The sequence below is a fragment of the Mesoplodon densirostris genome, chromosome 1 (assembly GCF_025265405.1).
Source record: "Mesoplodon densirostris isolate mMesDen1 chromosome 1, mMesDen1 primary haplotype, whole genome shotgun sequence".
NCBI classification, from domain to species: Eukaryota; Metazoa; Chordata; class Mammalia; order Artiodactyla; family Ziphiidae; genus Mesoplodon; species Mesoplodon densirostris.
In genome coordinates, this window is record NC_082661.1 from 28,779,659 (window position 1) to 28,798,926 (window position 19,268).

General features: G+C 56.5%; 1 protein-coding gene across 1 annotated transcript; it reads left to right on the plus strand.

Annotated features, from left to right (window-relative positions):
- The first annotated feature begins 1,053 nt into the window (after nt 1-1,053).
- On the plus strand, nt 1,054-18,911 carry PDZD7 (PDZ domain containing 7). Its single transcript, XM_060107636.1, has 17 exons — nt 1,054-1,276; nt 5,451-5,591; nt 5,894-6,068; nt 6,587-6,763; nt 7,000-7,147; nt 8,360-8,420; nt 8,808-9,215; nt 9,724-9,921; nt 11,097-11,189; nt 11,501-11,551; nt 12,161-12,336; nt 15,361-15,452; nt 15,578-15,669; nt 15,821-15,892; nt 16,768-17,355; nt 17,671-17,771; nt 18,193-18,911. Exons 1-17 carry the CDS (start codon nt 1,054-1,056, stop codon nt 18,406-18,408), a joined length of 3,012 nt encoding a protein of 1,003 aa, XP_059963619.1. The 3' UTR covers nt 18,409-18,911.
- The last annotated feature ends 357 nt before the right edge of the window (nt 18,912-19,268 follow it).

Here is a 19,268-nt window from a genome sequence, read left to right on the forward strand (position 1 = left end):
CCGACCGGGGCACCCAAGGGAGGTGGCTGGAGGGAGTGATTGGCGGCCCTCCCAGCCAATGGGAGCCCGGGGCTGCGCTGGGCAGCCCTATTCCTTCAGCCTCGGCGGGGCTTGGGCGGGGATCCCCCTGCTGCTGACGCTGCTGCTGCCGCTGCTGCTGCTGCTGCTGCTGTCGCCCGCGCCCGCGGGCGGGCGAGGCTGGCGGCTGCAGCACGCGCGAGCAGGTGAGGGGGGCCGGGAGGACCGAGACGGGGGTAGGGTGCTGCGTTCTGGGTCCAGGAACTGCTCTGAGGGATTTGGCCCAGGTTTTGCGCGGGATGTTGGGGGGCTCTCGCCAGCTGGTCCTTCCCCCAAGGCTGGGAGAGGTTCACGCCCCTCTTTGGACGGGAGGGAAGGGGGGACAGAGGGGACCGCAGCCTGGGGTCTGGGGATCTCTGGGGCCCTTGGCTGCAGCTGTCCCAGGTTCTGAAGCCCCTCGAGGCCCGAGCCCCTGGGGCTGGCCCCCTACCCACATACACAGGAGGGATAGTTCAGCGAACTCTCCTGGCCCAAATTTCTCTCACACTGCTTGCAGCCCTAGGGCCGGCAATAATCCCATCTCCACTCTCTCAGCCTCGACTGAGGACTGGGGACCTACCCGAGTAGATGACTAAGCTGAGAGCAGGAACTAGGGGTGAAAGAGAGGTTCTCACCCACCTTGTTGTATAAATGGCTCCAGAAGTCCACAATGGTGGCTGAACTGGGCAGTTCTCTGGTCAGGGGGTGGGAGAGGTGAGAGGCCTAAGGCATGGGAGGCAGGATGCTCCAAGCAGGGGTGGGGTGGAAGTTCTGGGGGGCAGCGGGGGCAGCATTCACACCCCTTCCCCAATCCCTGCTCTCCCTATGCAGGCCTGGAGCACACACTCCTGAGAGGCAGCAGAGGTCGGGGACTCCGGGTCCCTGAGATCCCAGTCCGCACAGAAGGCTCATGGAGCCTGGGGCACGTGGGGCCCTCCTCTCAAGGGCTAGCAGGTTCTCTCTGGACCTGTAGGGCACCACCCCCATCTAGCCACCATGGCGCATGGCTTCCCAGTGGGCTTCGACCCAGTGGGCCTCACAGACCTAAGCTCTGGCTCTCTGAGCTCCCTCTCCTCCCGAGGCCACCTGGGCAGCGAGTCAGGCTCTGCAACCCGATACCTGCTGAGAAAGCAACGGCGGCTGCTGAATGGGCCCCTCCGCGGAATCCGAGCCTCATCGCCCATGGGCCGTGTCATCCTCATCAACTCCCCCATCGAAGGTGGGAGCAGGGCCCAGCCACCGGGCCGGGAACTGCAGGTGGGGGGTAGGGGACAGCAGGCACTAGGTAGGAGAGGGCAGAGCCAGCGTGGGTGGGGGAACTCAAAAAATGGGAATCGTAGGGATGCAGGGAGAGAGGGCCTCTGGTAACCCACAGACTCTTCCTCATCTACTCTGTTCTCACCTTTAAGCCGATCCTTTAGTGTTCCAGGATTGTGGAGAGGTCAGAGGTGGGACGTCTGGCATGGAGGTAGAGAAGGGGGGTGTGGTATGCCAGCCCCCAAGGAAGGAAGGCAGAGTATTAAATTGGCACCTCACTCCTATGGACTCTTCCTTTCTCCAGACCCATTCATGTATGACTTTGGGGGGTGGGCAGGATGGAGAGGGACATTCTTCATCAACCAGTTCATTGTGTGCCCAGCTCTGTGCTGGGCTGTGAGGAGTCAATGTCCAGCTGGACAGACGGAATTAAAGGCTTCAGGTGCAGAGGACAGAGACGGAGGTAAAGTGGAAGATGTTCCAAAGAGTTGGGAGAAAAGGAGGGTTGAGGATAGGGAGGGAGCCCCAGGTCTGGGCCCTGAGGGAGGGGGACACCTAATCTTATGTAGTTGCTTAATGTTTCATTGCACACCTATTGTATACCGGCTCTTGTTAGGTCCTGTGGGAACCTACAGAGAAATAAGGCTCAATCTTCACCTTCCAGAAACTTCCAGCGTAGCAGGGCTTAGAGACAGAGCAATGACAGCAGCTGGTGGTGGGGGGGGGGGCGGAGATATCACAGACAAGGTTGAAATGGAAAGCATGGGATATGATGGGTGGGCACTTAGGAGACAGCCTGGCTGCAGTGACAGATGTGAGGCGACAAAGAGCCGGCGACCAAGGCAGGACCTTGAATACCAGCAGGAGAGTGGGGCCCCCTGGGCCTGGGCTTTCCGTGGGTGGGACCAGATAAGTATCTCCAGCTCTGCTCTTCTCTCTCAGCCAGCAGGGCTCCCCTGGCTGGATCCCAGACTGGACTTTTCAGCCTGCTCCTTCCCGCTGACTCAGCTGGGCCCCTCTGTCCCCTACCCAGGGCACCAGGGCAGGGGAGGAGCATGTTGCTCAGGGAGCAGGCTTTCCTGCACCAGTGGCCCATCACGCTCACCCCCATCGTCCACCAAGCCCGGCCTCAATTTCAGGTGAGCAGCAGGGCAGCATGTCATTCTGGACATGGAGCAGAAGTCGCCAGATAAGCTAGGAAACACAGAGGGGGAGAGAGGAGGTACTGTAGCACGGCCCTTGCAAGTCCCATCGTATTGGAAGAACCACATCATACCTCCCCCTCACACGCCCACGTGCTCCATGCCCAACTGTGATGCGAGGCCTATGCACACTGTCCCTCTAAAGATCCTCTTCCAGAAGTTCCATGAGTGCTCTCTCCCTCTGCCTCACCCCAGTGCCCTAGTGCAGCCAGGAGAGCAGCATCCCCTAGCAATGGAAGGACTGGGGCATTGCTCCAACCAGCTGGCTTGTCTGGGTTGGGAGCCTGTGAGCTCAGAATCATCCCCTCTGCCTGAGCACAAACATCTCCCAACTCACCACAGGCTGGAGCCCCTCCCCCATGTTATTATCAATATTTAGAACTTTCCAGAGGCCTAAAGTTAACTGATAAGGAGACACAGTGGGAAGGGGAACACTGCCACCCATATCACCCAGGAGTTCCCACCAACTCCTCAAACTCAGTGGGTCCCAGAGAAATGGTATTATCTTTAATCCCAACCAGCCCTTTCTCCTCACTCTCCTAATTCATTCATTTATTCATTATTCCACTTATTATTTCATTGATTAAAAAAAAGACTTAGCAAATATCAAGCACAGTGCACCATACTGGGGATACACTGGTGGAAAGAATTACTAAGTCCCTACCATGATCGAGCTTACAGCCCAGTGAAAAGAGAGCACGCATAAATAATATACAAATAAGCAAATGATGAGAAAGGCTGGTAAGAATCTTGAAGGTACTAATTTGGATGATATGATAGAGCAGTGGTTCTCAAACTTCAGAATACATCAGAATTGTCTGGGGGGCTTGTTAGATAGGTTACTGGGCCCTACACCCAGAGAATCTGATTCAGTGGGTCTGTGGTAAGACCCCCAAGTTCACATTTTTAATAACTTTCCAGGTGCTGCTATGCTGCTGGTCTGGAGAGCTCACTTTGAGAACCATTCGAACAGACACTACCTGGGAGGAGGGGGAAGGGACTTTCTTAGGTAGGGTTGTCCAGGAAGGCTTCTCTGAAAGTGGTGTTTGAGCCAGGAGGAAGTGGAAATAGGAGGTGACTTTATGAAGGTCTGGGCAAGAGCATCGCAGGCAGAGGGAACACTGAAAGGACTGGCCAGTGAGAGGAACAGGAAGGCGGTCACTGTGGCCAAAGGTCATGAGGCTGGGGAGGGTGGCCAGAGGTGAGTGTAGAGAGGTGGGCAGGGGAAAGCCCAGGGAGGGCGTTATTGGGCATGGAAGGAATGTGGAGCTCCTTCTAGAAGCAGGGGTAGGCACTGAGGTTTGTAATCAGGGGAAAGGCATGATCTAGTATGAAAGTTGACTCTGGCCACTGTGTAGAGAATGGACTAAAGGAGGCAGGAGTGGAGGAGATAGTGAGGAGGCTGCCGAGTGCCTGGAGGGATGCCTGATGGCCCCAGGCTAGGGCAGTGGAGGTAGAGGATCTTCCCTCCTCAGAGGCCCCAAGCTCCTAGGCTCAAAACCCCAGATTTGACATCCCCCTGGCCCAGGGCCCTAGGGAGGCCCCCCGAGGAGAGACTGAGGAGAAAGAGGGTTGGAGGGCGGGAGAGCAAAAGCCTCCTCATCTGGGCTGAGAAAGTCCTGGGACCTGTGCAGATAGAATCAGCTAGGAAGCCCCAGGATCTCCCACAGCTCTGTCCTGCACTGTCCCCACCTACAGGCTGCCTTTGGGGATTACTTCCTGAGCTGCCCTGCTCATGTACAGTAACCTGATTTCTCTTAGATCGAATAGAAGTGTGTGTCTGTGTGTGTGTGTGTGTCTGTGTGTGTGTGTGATATTTCTCCTCTCAAACACCTCTGAGTAAGCCTTCCCCAAGAAGAACTCTGACCTTCCCACCTGGGACCCAACTTACCCCTCCAGTCCCCTCACTTTTCTCTAACCAAAAGGCCACCTCTGAGCCTTTGCTCACTCCATCCCCTCATCAGTGCCTTTCCCTTCCCCTCCACCCATCCAAATCCCATCCTCCAAGAAAACTTCCCTGACAGCTCCAGTCCCTAAGGACCCCCTCCTCTGACTTTGCCCATCACTGATGGAGAGGACCACTTCTGTGCTCTGGGCACATACTGAGGCATGGTGGTTTGAGTTTCTTTCCTCATGTAGTCAGTTAGCTCCTAGAGCCCTCACCTCCAGGATCACAGAGTCTATGAGATACAAGGGGCCTCAGGGATCCTTCCACAACATCCCAGACAGGGACTTACTAGGTATCAGTTTGTATGCCTCCAGTGATGGGAAACTCACTATCTTTCCTCGGAAAATTCATTCCATTGTCTGCCAACTGAAGGTTTTAGAAAGTTTTCCCTTATTAAATCTTCCTCCATATAACTCCACTGCGTGGGCTTGGTTCTGCCTTATGGATTACACAGACAAAAACATCTAATGCCTTTTATAGAAGAGCTCTTCAACTATTTGAATATAGACTTACCATACTTGTCTCTACTGCAAGCTGGATAGCCCAGACTCCCTCAACTGTGCCTCGTAGAATGGAATCGTGAACATCTTTCCCATCCATCTGACTCTCAGAGTGGCAGGATTTTTCAGAATTTGGCCTATCCCAGGCCTGTGGTCATGGGTAGCTTAGTAAGGATTAGACACACACACACACACACACACACACACACACACACACACACACACACACACACCCTGCATTATGAGGAAAGGAGAACAGTGTCTTCTAGCATGGAGTCCTGTCCTGTCTGCTCCCACACCCTCCCTGGCCCATGGTCTCAAAATCACCCAGAGAGGACGCAGAAATTAGCTACCTACCCCCTCATTTAGGGCCCTGGGTGCCGGTGCCCAGTAACCCAGCCTTCGCAGGCCCCAAGCTGGGGAGGCCAGGGGCCCTCTGTGCCCAGAATGGGCAGGGGAGTCATGCCTGTGTCCCTACGCCAACAGCCAACAGCGATGAAAGTGACATCATCCATGCAGTTCGAGTGGAGAAGAGTCCAGCTGGGAGGCTGGGGTTCAGTGTGCGAGGTGGCTCTGAGCACGGCCTGGGCATCTTCGTCAGCAAAGTGGAGAAGGGGAGCAGTGCAGGTGAGTGGGGCCCAGGTCCTGGCTTCGGACGTGACCCCCACTTTGGTAGGGTGCAGAGATGCTGTTGTCAAGAATAAGAGGAGAGGGCCCTCAGCTTTGGAGGGTCTGATCCAATGGGGAGATGGAAGGGGCTAATGAACAGGTAGGTCCCTGTCTGATGGCAGATACTCAGACCCTACCTGGGGATCCCAATCTCATCAAAGGTTTTACCCCAGGGAGCCTAGTCTGATGGGAGAGGCTCAGCCTCAACCTGGGGGACTTCTCCCAAGCGGCCCATGCCAGCCATGCCTCCCCTGGTGCAGAGCGGGCTGGTCTGTGCGTGGGTGACAAGATCACCGAGGTGAATGGGCTGAGCCTGGAGAGCACCACGATGGGCAGTGCTGTGAAGGTGCTGACAGGCAGCAGCCGCCTGCACATGATGGTGAGGCGCATGGGCCGCGTACCAGGCATCAAGTTCTCCAAGGAGAAGACCACATGGTGAGCAGGCCTGGTCCCACCCCACCCACCCCAGCACCACCACCCAAAGCCGTGGAGGGAGAGGCCAATGGCACAGGGCTCAGACGGGGGCCTGGCTAGTATGGCTTCTGTTCTTCCCATCCCCTGGCACTGGCAACACAGGGATCCGACAGCCTGACCTTGAAATGAGGAAAGGCCATTTCTTTCCCCAAGCCCTCCTCTCAACACCCTGCTGTCTCAGACCCCAGTGGCCCTGCCCCTCCATGCTGCGGCTGTGAGCCTGGGGACAGTACACGGCCTCTCCCTCGGGGCCCGGGGAGGATTTGAAATGGGGCCTGGCAGTTAGAGCTGTTCAATAAAGAGAGATTTGCGTGGTTTCCCTGACTTGATGAAATCTATATCCCAGTGAAGATCTCAGGTCTGGGAGTCCCCCAAAGACAGCCCTGCCTTTCCTATGCAATTGTCTTGGCTGCTGAGAGGTGAGGGGGTGGCCGGTGGTGGATGAGGGCCCAGGCTGAGGGCCCCGTGCTGTTGTCCAGGGTGGATGTGGTCAATCGGCGGCTGGTGGTGGAAAAGTGCAGCTCAACGCCCTCTGACAGTGGCTCAGAGGACGGCGCACGGCGCATCGTCCATCTCTACACAACCTCTGATGACTTCTGCCTGGGCTTCAACATCCGCGGGGGCAAGGAGTTTGGCCTGGGCATCTATGTGTCCAAGTGAGGGTTGGGGCAGGGTATGGAACGGGGTTGGGCTGGAACCTGGGGATGGGTCAGCAAGTAAGTCCTGACCAATGACCTAGGTCAGGGGTGGGATCTGGAGAGGGGGTCGGGGGTCACCAGGAGGAGGGTCAAGGGGTTTGACTGGGGTATCCCTGTATGCGAGTGAAGAGTCTGGAATAGGGTGAGGGAGAGCAGCCAGGTGGCCTATCGGAATGCCTCCTTTCTGACCCCAGAGTGGACCATGGTGGACTGGCCGAGGAGAACGGCATCAAGGTGGGGGACCAGGTCCTGGCGGCCAATGGTGTCAGGTTCGACGACATCAGCCACAGCCAAGCCGTGGAGGTGCTGAAGGGCCAAACACACATCATGTTGACCATCAAGGTGGGCAGGACTGTGGGAGACAGGGAGAGGCCAGACTATAGGAAGGACTTCCCAGACCACCCTAGCACTTAATGTTGCCCATCGCTGTGCAACTTATGACTTTCCACAGCCTCGCGAGAGGTAGGGCAGGCATTGTCCTCATACCTATTTCACAGAAGAAGAAACTGAGGCTCAGAGAGGTGACATAACTCAGGAATCACAGTCAATTACTCAGTTGATCAGTAGGAGGGCCTGGTTTCTCTCCAGCTCCCCACCAGATGCGTAGGCCAGTGTCCCTTTGTATGAGTGGTGGAAGTCTAGGGGCCTCCACTCAGAAAGGAGTCCTGCCCAGAAAGGGGGTGGTAACTGTGGCTTTGGGCAGGACCTGGGTAGTGGGCATCCTCAGGGCACAAGGCAGGGAGGTCTGGGCTGGAGCCAGAGATTGGATTTCAGGGGATGTGCCTGGATTCATTATTCATGTGGGTCTCACACTTGCCTAAGGATCAAGTCCTTCTCACCCTGGCTCCCGGAGGAGGTGATGTCTCACTCTCCCCTAGCGCCCAACCCTGGCCCCTGCCCCCATCCTCTCCCTTGTGAGACTTCTTCCCTCTCACCATTCGGTGCCTCCCCTGCCACCACCCCCACCGCCTCTATTTCCCACCTCTCCCACATCCCGTTTCTCCATTTCCTTCCTCTCAGATTACCCCCAAACACTCCTCCTCTCTCCCACTCTGCCCCCATTCATTCATTCATTCAATATTTTTGAGTACCTACTACACGGCAGCCACTATGCCAGGTACTGGGTCACAGCAGTGAACAAGATAGACAAGGTCTCTGCTACTGGAGGGAAACAGACAAACTAGGTGTATGCGGACTGTGACAGCTGCTGTAGGGAAATTAACGGAGAGGTGGGATGGGGTAATTTGGGAAGGCTCTTTTAGCCAGGGGGGGTCAGGACCTTTCAGCTCTGAGGAGGTGACACCTGAAGAGCTGGCCATAAGACGAGGTGAAGGAAGAGAATCCAGGCAGAAGGGACAGCAAGTGCAAAGGCCCTAAAGTATAGAGGAACTTGGCACGTTCAGAAACAAAGTGGCTGGTGTGGCTAGAACATGATGAGCTCGGAGGAGTGTAATCAGGTTGAAAAGTTGACTCCTGTCCCGTCGCTCCTCCATTCTTACCCTCCCTCCTCAACCACTCCCCTCTGCCCTCCTGTGCCCACCATGCCCTCCCCAGGAGACTGGCCGGTACCCTGCCTACAAGGAGATGGTTTCTGAATACTGTTGGCTGGATCGATGTAAGTAGCCAAGACTCCAAGGTTGGAAGGTAGGGGCTGAGGCCCTAAATTGGGGCTGAAATCTCTGAAGAATAAGTGGGCAGGGGCACCAAAATCTCCTCAGGACTTTCACACGCCCAGAGCCGTTTCTGGGCTCTCCTCCGAGAAGCTGCGGTTCCTTTACAGGCTCTCCTGGGGTCTGGAGTTGCAGGGGGTGGTTGAAGAAGAAGTGACTTGCTTAAGATCTCTCAACCAGTCAGTGACAGGACAGCTGAGCAGCTGGTTCCCTAGACCCCATGCTTACAACCTTGCTGCCGCCAAGCCCACGGATGGCCTGCAGCCCCGGCAGGGCCCCAAAGCCACCCGGCCAGATCGCTGAGACGCCCCTGCCCTCCCCACTGCCCGCAGTGAGCAACGGGGTGCTGCAGCAGCTGTCCCCCGCCTCGGAGAGCAGCTCCAGCGCCTCCTCGTTCGCCTCCAGTGCCCACTACAGCTCGGCTGATGGCTGGAGCTCCCTGCCCTCGGACTGCATGGATGTCTGCCTGGGGCCTGAGGAGCCGGGCAGCTGGGGCCCAGGCCGGGGGCGGGCAGACACGGCCATGCAGACAGAGCCAGACGCGGGGGGCCACGTGGAGACCTGGTGTAGCGTGCGGCCCACAGTCATCCTCAGGGACACGGCCATCCGCTCCGACGGCCCCCCGCCTGCCCCCCGCCTGGACTCTGCGCTCTCTGAGTCTCCCAAAACTGCTCTGCTCTTGGCCCTCAGCCGACCCCGGCCCCCCATCACCCGCTCCCAGAGCCACCTGACCTTGTGGGGTATGTGGGGGATGGGGGGCTGCTGCTGTCTCCAAAGCCCCTGCTCCCAAACCTGTCCCTCACCCTGCCCTGGGCCCCAAAGCTTCCTTTGCGCCAGGCTTTGCCCCAGCGCCAGCTGCAGAATACACTCCGACCCTGCTCTGGGCTCCATTTCAAACTAGTCCTGGGCCCCAAACCTACCCTCAGCCCCAGCCCCAGCTTGTCAGCCCTGGGCCCCAAACCAGCCCTAACCCAGCCCCTTCATCCTGGAGTTCCCAGCCCTGTCTACAGCCAGACAAACAGACAGACACACGCACACACTCCTCACATAGCTGTAGCTGTGGGTGGGGGAGGGGTAGAAAGCTGGAAGAGGAACCCCAGCCCCGTGCTCATCCCCACCTCCCCACATGGCTGCAGATCCCGTCTGCCCCCTACTCTCCCTTTTCTCTGCCCCTCCCCACACCCCTGCCCCTCGTCCTTCCCTTCTGCCCACCCCTCCAGCCCCCCGGGTGCTCCCTCGTGTCTGCAGAGGAGAAGAAACAGCGGAGGAAGGAGAAGTCGGGGTCCCCTGGGGAGAAGGGGGCCCTGCAGCGCTCCAAGACCCTGATGAACCTCTTCTTCAAGGGAGGGCGGCAGGGGCGGCTGGCAGGGGACGGGCGCAGAGAGGCCTGGACGCTGGACAGTGGGAGCATGGCCAAGCCCCGCCCCCACCCGGACCTGGAGAAAGGTAAGTACTGGGCAGGTCAGCCAAGCAGGACAGAGGAAAAGTCCACTCCGGCACCCAGCAGGTCTGAGCTTAAATCCCACACTACTTCGTCCTAGCTGTGAGCCACCACTTCACCTTGCGAGCGTCATGAGTAAAATGAGAGTAATAATACCTATTTCTTTGGGAATAACGAGGAATAAGTGAATTAGTGTATGTTAATCACTTAGCACATGGTCTGACACACAGAAGGTGATCAGAAAATATAATGGTCCTTGTTATACTGCCTCGTCTTCCCATTTTACAGAAGGGAAAACTGATGAGAGTCAGAGCATAGACAAGAAAGCCTTGGATCAGATCCCCGTGCTCTTGGCACTGAGGGGAGGCAGGGCACTCCTTTCCTAGAGCATTTGGCTTCACTTCCCCTGGCCAGAGCTCCATAGGCTTTACCCAGTTCTAGAACCATCTTGAGAAAGGAGGCCATTTGTAGATCAAGGGCCAGGCAGGAAGGCCTAGACAGGCTTCACTCATGTCAGGGGCTTCCTAAGGACACTTACAGAGGGTGTCTCATCTCTCTGGTGAGATTCAGAGGCTGGGCCAAAAATGGATGAGTTGAGACTATCAGGGTTGCCTGTAACAGAAACTCAACTCAAGCTAGCTTTAAAAAGCGCTTCTTGGCTCAGCTACTGGCGCAAGCTGGGTCTAAACGTTTAAACAATCTCCTCAGACATCTGCCCCCTTCATCTTTTGGTTCCTCTTTCCCCTGGGTTGGCTTCATTATCTTGCCGGCTTTGCCACTTGGAGGTAAGAAGGCCACTGTCGCTTAGCAACCCAGGGAAAAGAGCTTCTCCTTAAATAGTTCCAGCTGAAGGCTCTCATTGGCCCAGCTGGGATCACGTGCCCAACACATCACTTGTCATCTGGGAGAGAGAGAGGGTGCTTTCATTGGCCAGCCTGGGTCATGTGTCCACCCTGGAGTACAGGGACTGAGAATGGGGTGGGGGGGTGGTCCCCAAGTAAAATCAGGGTGCTGTTTCCAGAAGGGAGAGTGGATGTTGGGTACGCAAAAACAACCAGGGAATGAGGGGCTCGGCCCTGCCCCTCCCTGGGGTCTCAAGGTGACAGTCTCATGGGAGAGACAACCCCTTCAAATCAGGGCAGGCTCAGCCCCCTCCTTAAACCCATCTCTTTTTCCAAAGCCCCCAGGGCCCTGCTCTCTCCTGGTTCTCCTCCTACTTCTCTGGCCACTCCTCTCCTTCGAAGGCTCCTCTTTTTCTCTCTGTCCCTTGAAGGTAGGTGATTTGCCCTTGGGGTTCTTCCCTCCATTCATTTGCTTCCAAATGAACCTCCGCGAGCAGGGTGCAGACTGGACCCTCTCTTGATCCAAAGCCTTCACTGACTCCCCGTTGCCTGTGAATGAATCTCTGGCCTGAGCATGGCCTTCAAGACCCTCCTCAATAGCCTGGCCTCTTGTTTCCCAGTCCTACCATCTTCCAGCCTTGAACGCTCCATTCCAGCCAGTGATCCAGCCAGTCCTGAGCCCCCAAACCCCATTTTCAGATTGGGGACCAGGGCTGCAACTGAGCCTCTTTCTTCTTCATAGCAGGGGGAGCGGGATCCGTGCAGAAGTTTGTCACCTGGAGGCTGAGACGTGGTAATGCATGCATCCCTCTACCAAGCCTGGTTTACAGTAGAGCTGCAGATGGGGTGCATATTGGGGGTAGTAGCTTAGGAGCTTTGGGCTAAACTCAGTTGGGGTCAAGCATGGGGGATCAGACAGATAGGAAGGTGCACATTGGGGGGCAGCTAAAAGAATTGGACTATACTTTCTAAGAAAGATAGGGTTGCAGACAGGTATTGGGGTGAATTTTTGAGGAATGGGAGCTTGAGTTGGGTCTCCCCAAAGACAGATTTTTGGAGAGATGAGGGAGGTAACGTTGCTAGAACTCCAGTGAGGACAGATGAGTATGACAGTGCATGTTCAGGGGGCCCAGGGGGCACTGGGCTAGGACTCCACTAAGGAACAGCCTGGGATAGGGGTCTGTGTTGGGGGCTGAAGGGCCTGGATTGGAGCTCCAATGATGAGAAGATTATGTGGGAGACCATGGTGGGGAGCATCTGGGCTAGGCTGGGATTCCGTCGGGGGTACATGGGCCCCTTAGCCAGTCTGTTCTGGGGTCTGACCCCACTGAGGGGAGCCCCCCGCCTCCTCTTCTGATGGCTCCTGGCTCCTTCATCATACCCTTTTGCTCCTGCCCTGCAGACCGGGAGAGGGGCCGGACTCTGCTCTCTGCCAGGTCCAGGAGCCCCTCCAGCCAGCTGCCCAACGTGGATGAGAGGGTGCAGGCCTGGGAGAGCCGAAGGCCCCTGATTCAGGACCTGGCCCGGCGGCTGCTGACTGACGACGAGGTGCTGGCTGTCACCCGCCACTGTTCCCGGGTGAGCCTCCAGCCTGTCCCCAGCCCTAGTACATAGTCACTCAGTCTCCCAGCCCTTCATTCATTCAGGCCACTATCTATTGACCAGTATCTGGGCTTGACACTGTGAGGCCAGTGGTAAGTAAAAGCAGAAGTTACCCCTGTAACTCATGAGTGCACACAGACACACGGACACATGGACACACACACACACACACAAACACACACGTTGAGCTCACAGCCAGGAAGGGAAGATAGACAGTAACTAAAACCTAAGCACCCATAGTGACAAATCATGTGAAGTACTGTGAAGAAAAAGAACATGAGAAAATAACCTAAGAGGCACAAACTAGATGGCGTGGTCTGGGAGGGCCTCCCTGAGGAGGTGATATTTAAGCTGAGGGGAGAAGGAGCCAGACCAGACAGGTGATGAGTTCGGGACCTGAGTCCCTGGAGTCACCTGCTCTGTTCTCTGTTCTCTTCTAAACCCAGGCTTCCCCACCCCTCATGCCTCCTTCCACTCCTGGGTCAGCCAACAGGCCTGGCCTCATGCCAAGCCTCCTCCCCTGTTACCCAAGTCAGTAATCTTTTGTCCTCCCAACATACCCCAAGCCTGCCCCAACACCTGCACTCTTGTCCTCTGTTTCGTTCAACTTCAGACAGAAGCAGAGGGCCCCGCGGTGGGGTAGAGGGTAGATCTCAGGGAGTCTTTGTAGCCTGGGTGTTGGGGAGGCTGCAGGAGGCACAGGCCACGCCCTCCAGGAGGATTGGAAGGCTCTCTCCTATCCCTCTGTCTCAAGAACCTGCAGGTTTCCTGTGATGGGTTCCTTGTGCTGGATCTGCATCAGTGCACACGTGATCCCGTATACCAGGGCAAGCTGAGGAGTTTCAGGAAATTGTTTGTGGTTCCCCCGACTCCCTCACCTTGGTCAGGGTGGGGCTGTGTTATGTCTGTGTGACGTGCATTTGTTAATCTCTGGGGTACCTGAGTTTGTGTTGACTTAACTGTACGGTTGTATCTGTGTGTATGTCACCTGGAGACTGAGGCACACTAATTAATGCATCCTTTTGCCAGTGCTTGGTTTACAGCAGAGCTACATATGGGGGTGCATCTGGGGGGCAGCTAAAGGCCTCTGGGCTAAACTCAGTTGAGTGTCACGCTCAGCTCTGAGCGCCAAGTAGGGCTGTGTGTACCAAGCCTTTGTGAGCCTGCAACTCTAGGCTCTGGCCACTAGGTAGCGCTCGGCATCAGTTTCTTTGGTAGGCTCCTGTTCCCCCACCCCTCTGCTCCTCCCACCCTGCCCAGGCCAGGAGGGCCTCTCTCTGTGCCCCAGAGCACCTAGGGAGCAATGCCTACCACCCAAGCCTGACCCAAGCCCCCCACACACCAAGAGATCAGACCCTCGGGGTGGAGTCCTGGCTGGAATGATTAGTAAAGCTCCCCTGGTGACTTGGATGTGTGGTTCCCGAACCCCAAGCCTCCCTTCTCTCTCCCCCTCTGAGCCATCTCCCCACAGCCGCCAGACCAGGTATTATAAACCACCTCTCTGATCACTTTACACTCCCCAAGCCCCCTTGCAGCCTCATATCTTTGGCAGAATAGAGTACAAGTTCCTTATCCTCACATTCAAGGCCCTCTCTGATTTGATTCCCCAATTCACTAACCTCTGCTTTCCCATGGTCACCACATCACATCCTCTTTCCTTGGTATAACATACAACACTGGTTTATACAGCCTACGAATTGCACAACTCTAGGGGCACTACTCACACTGTAGTCACAAACTGTACAGCCTATATGGAGGCCCTCCATGTACCCCATGTTCCAGTTCAACCTCTATCCACCCATTATTCCACACTACCCTTTCCTGCCAGCTATCACGCTGTTTCCCTGCATTTATCCTTAAGAGTCAGTGTAAAGGCCATCTCCTCCATGCAGCCTCCTTTGGTCTTCCCACCCTCCTCTGAGACTGCCTCTGCCCCATCGCCAGTAGTCTGTAGTTTACTGGAGCATGTGGCTCTCTGTCGTTGTGTCCCCACTGCCCAGTACAGGACCTGGCACTTAGTGGATGCTGAACACAAGTTTGTGGGCTTGAAGTGTGTGCACATATGTGACTGGCTCTGTGCAATTACATGTATCTCTCTCCAGACAAAAGGGGGTGTGTTGTCCATATTTGTAAGTGTGGGTCCCTGTAATTTTGTGTGTGGTTTAGGGCCACACACAGTTGAATTTCCAGATATTTATGACTGTCTCACTCTGGCCACCAGGGTGTGCTGTTTCCCTGTGTCTGTGCATGCCCAGGATGCTCTGTGTGTGTGTCCCGGAATCAGTATGTGTGTCCCTCATGGCACTAGGGGGCAGTGTGCTGTCCAAGTCGGCTGGCTCCCAGTATACAGTTTGCCAGTTTGTCTGGGTCGGTGGGGTGTGGCTTGTGGCATCCGGGCAGTGGCAGGCAGAAAGGCCTCCACCACCCTGGGTACTGACTGGAGAGGCTTTCTGTAGGGCCACCCCTTCCCCAGAGTCCCCATTCCAGCCTTGAACAAAGCCTAATTTGTAGGTCTGTGCAGACACAAGCTGGGACAGCCAGGCGCACAGACTAGACTTTGGCTCAAATTCCTTCCTTCAGCCTGGGAGGTGGGGTGGGGAGGAGAGTCCACGCCCTGCATATCCTTTTCCGGTACCACAGCAGGCAGGAGCCAGAGCTCTTAGCTTGGTTCCTCATCTGTGTGGCCTGGGGCAAAGTCCTTCTCTCTGAGCCTCAGTTCCCTCATCTGTGAAACGGGAATAATTGACGTCTCTCTCAGAGTGGTTGCTAAATGAGAGACCACGTGTACGAGGCCTAGAAAAAGGCCCAAAGCTGTTAGTGTTATTGCTGTTACAGCTCTGTCATTATTATTGCAGGCTTCCTCCCAGTCACCAAGATAAGACAGCCTGGGGGTGGGGAGAACCTCTCCTAAACGTGGGGTCCCTCCATGCCCAGGCATGCCCCCTCGCTGGGCTCTGGAAGTTCCCGCTGCTATCTGACCTGTGGCGCCTCTCTCTGCAGTACGTGCACGAGGGCGGCGTGGAGGACCTGGTGAGGCCCCTGCTGGCCATTCTGGACAGGCCTGCGAAGCTGCTGCTGCTGAGGGACATCAGGTGGGGAGGGCTTGGGGGCAGGAAGGGGATCCCCGATACCTCCCCTAACCTCTCCAGGGCTGAAGTCCCTCCAGGCACCTCCAGAACTGAGCCCTGACCACCCCTCGTCTCTTGCCCTCCCCCAGGGGTGTGGTGGCCCCCACAGACCTGGGTCGCTTCGACAGCATGGTGATGCCTGTGGAGCTGGAGGCTTTTGAGGCCCTCAAGAGCCAGGCAGGTCAGCAGCCAGGGGGCAGGACTGTGGATCCCGAGCCGCAGGTGGGGCTGGGGGCGTGGCCTCCCAGTGGAGAGGGGCAGAGATTGCCTGGGTCCATTCAGCTGGGCCCATCAGGGAGCCTTGTTCCTGACTTGCTCTCCTCTCCAAACAGTTTGGCCTCCTGCCTTGCGACCAGCCCGGCAGGACACACCGCCCAAGCGTCACCTCATCACTCCTGTGCCTGGTCAGTCAGAGTCCCAGAGCCCAGGGAGGGGGCACACCCTAGGGAGGCTGGGGGAGGGAGAGTGAACCTTCCATCCTTGTCCCCATGTGGGCTGTCGCGGCTTCAGAGGTACGTGTGTTTCCCTGAAGGAAATCCCTTGTCTGCCAGAACCATTTTCATCATGTCCACTCACCATCTGTACTATTATTTACTTAATAATATAAAACATTTTTTTAATTAATTAATTTTATTTTTGGCTGTGTTGGGTCTTCGTTGCTGCACGCGGGCTTTCTTTAGTTGTGGCGAGCGGGGGCTGCTCTTCATTGCAGTGTGCGAGCTTCTCATCGTCGTGGCTTCTCTTGTTGTGGAGCACGGCTCTAGGCGCGCGGGCTTCAGTAGTTGGTGGCTCGCGGAGCTCAGTAGTTGTGGCTCGCGGGCTCAGTGGTTGTGGCTCACAGGCTCAGTGGTTGTGGCTCACGGGCTTAGTTACTCCAAGGCATGTGGGATCTTCCCGGACCAGGGCTTGAACCTGTGTCCCCTGCGTTGGCAGGCAGATTCTTAACCACTGCGCTACCAGGGAAGCCCCTTAATAATTGGTTTTAAACCCACCCACTTTTTAAATCATCTCATTCTATGCAATAGCCTCTGCGAAATTACCAGCTTGGTGTGGGAGTCATATTTTTACTTTCTATTGTAATAGTTACTTAAATAAAACTGTAACTATTACAATAGAAAGTTTTAAAATACTATTGCAATAGAACCTGGGCACGCTGCCAAAGGGCCTGAGCAAACCCAGGCCTGGGTCTCCCTACACCAACAAAGGCAAGGACTGGGGTCTGGCAAGGTGGTCTGGGCTGTTGAGGAGAAGGCGGCCTGACCTTGGCCCTCTTCCCCAGACAGTCGTGGAGGCTTCTACCTACTTCCTGTGAACGGCTTCTCAGAGGAGGAAGATGATGGGGAGCTGAGGGAGCGTCTGGGGGGCCTCCAGGTCTCCCTGGGTGCCTCTGCCTCCTGCCACCCTCATAAAGGGATCCCCCCTCTCCAGGATGTGCCAGTAGATGCCTTCATCTCACGCAGAGGCGCCTGCACACCCCCTCCCCAGCCACCCCCCGTGGCTCCCCGGCCCCCGAGGCCTAACTGGCTGCTGACAGAACCCTTGACCCTAGAGGGCCCTCGGCAGAGCCGGAGCCAGGGCCCAGGCCAGAGCCGCAGCCGCAGCCGGGGCAGAGGCAAGTCCCCCGGGCGCAGGCGTTCCCCATCCCCGGCACCTATCCCCACTCCCAGCACAGCCAGCGGGCGCTACCACAAGCCTCGGAAGGCCAGGCCTCCTCTGCCACGACCTACGGATGGGCAGGTGGCCAAGGCAGGGGCCAGTCAAGGGCCCTCTGAGAACGGAACTGGTGGGACAGCCGAAGAGGCAGCCACGAAGGTCCCCAGTGGGGAGCTGAGGACCGTCACGCTATCCAAGATGAAGCAGTCCTTGGGTGAGTCCAGGCGGAACTGCGCCTGCTTGGGGGTGGGGGCTCTTGGGTGTGAGTGAGGTTGGTGGGCTTGGTTTTGGGGTATAATTAGGGGACCTGGGACTAGGGAAAGAATCGGGGTGTTAGGATATAGTTGGGAGGGTCCATATTTGGGAGGTTTGGGGTCTAGAGTGAGTTGAGGATTGAGTAGTAATAGAATCTGGGGGTTTGGGAGAAGTTGGGGGCTCTCTATTTGGGGATGGGTCCTGGGTTCTCCTGGGAGCTCTGGGCTTTAGGGGTGTGGCTGCACGGTAACCCAGTGTTCCTCCCTCTCACTAGGCATCAGCATTTCTGGGGGCATTGAGTCCAAGGTGCAGCCCATGGTGAAGATAGAAAAGATCTTCCCTGGGGGCGCCGCCTTCCTCAGTGGGGCCCTTCAGGTGGGTGAAGGGCACCCAGGCCCACTCCCTAGGCTCAGAGCTGAATTCTGGCAGGGGGCGGGGCTGGTACATGCTCTTCTTCCAGCCAGACATGTTTAGACCAGGTCATGGGAGGAGGCTTGGGAGCAGCGGGGTTAGGCCTGAAGGATGAGCAGACCTAGGGAAAAATCTGTCCCCTCATGCCAGCCTGCGCCTGAGGGTGGCCCATCCTGTTACACCACTAGCCCCAAGGGACAAAAGGCAATTGTCTGCACCCCACCCTGCCCCCAACCGGCTCTGGACACAAAAGTCCCATTGTCCATCGCCTCCGCCCAGAGACCAGATGGGGAGGAGTGTCCTAGCTGGTGGAGGTGAGAGGTTGGGTGGTGGTGTGGCGTTGACCTGAGGAGGGAGGTCTGTGATTCTCCCACCCCCATCCCAGGCTGGCTTTGAGCTTGTGGCCGTGGATGGAGAGAGCCTGGAGCAGGTGACCCACCAGCGGGCAGTAGACACCATCCGCCGGGCGTATCGAAACAAGGCTCGGGAGCCCATGGAGCTTGTGGTCAGGGTCCCCAGGCCCGACCCACTGCCCTTACCCTCTGACTCATCAGCCCTCACTGAGCAGCGGCTTCCTGGTGACCATTCCCCTGCCCGCTGACCCCTTGATGGTACTCCAGCTACCTCCCACTGGCTCCCAGAACCTCCCATTAATGCCCTTCCCACCCATACCCAGACCCCTCCCGCTGATGCCAGGCTTCTCCAGCTGACCCCCAGCCCAGTGCCCTCTCCAGTCTTCCAGCCTCCTGATACTAATCCCAGACTCTCCCCAGCTACCCTGTAACTCTTCCCACTGACCCCCGAGAATCCTCCTGCCATCCCCTGGACCTCACCTACTAACCACTTCAGGCCTCAAGAACCTCCCACTCCTGCTTGCCTTGCCTACTCCCAAAGCTCCACACTGGTGGCTCAGATCCTCTCCCCCGACATTCTCCCTCCCCAGTTGTCACTAAGGCTCTGCTCATTCCAGATAAACTTGGTGTCAAGGACAAGGTGCTACTGGGCAGCTCTGTCACCAGCTCACTATCTCCAACCTCCCAAGACAGGAAGGGGGTTGGGAAACCCAAGGTCTGGAGCTTAGGATTGGTGTGCACGTTCTCATGATTCCCCCAGTGAGGGACAGGCACTCTCAGGGCCCTCAAGGGGGTCACTGTATCCAGCCCCCAGCCCCAAGCAGTGTTCTGTGCAAGGGACAGGATGGGTCTTTTCTAGTTTCTCAAACCCCAAGAGCCCATTTCATGTTGTGGTCCACTAGGAACTCAGATTTTCTGCTGGATTTGTCCCTCCCCCATCACCCTTTCTCCCCCGAAGACCTCCATGAGGGGTAGGGGAATAGCCAGCAAATAAAGAGGGCGTGGGGGTCAAACAAGTTCCCGTAATCTTTATCCAGCACACTCATCTTTTTCTAAAAACAAAAAAAATTTTTTAATTTTTTTCTTCGGGTTTTTACAAGAAATTTAC

Excerpts from the sequence above, each read along its gene's own strand:
- PDZD7 (XM_060107636.1), top strand. The coding sequence starts at position 1,054 with ATGGCGCATGGCTTCCCAGTGGGCTTCGACCCAGTGGGCCTCACAGAC. Across the intron at positions 6,764-6,999 it reads CTGGGCATCTATGTGTCCAA|AGTGGACCATGGTGGACTGG; the intron begins GTGAGGGTTGGG and ends TTCTGACCCCAG. Across the intron at positions 15,893-16,767 it reads CCTCATCACTCCTGTGCCTG|ACAGTCGTGGAGGCTTCTAC; the intron begins GTCAGTCAGAGT and ends CCTCTTCCCCAG.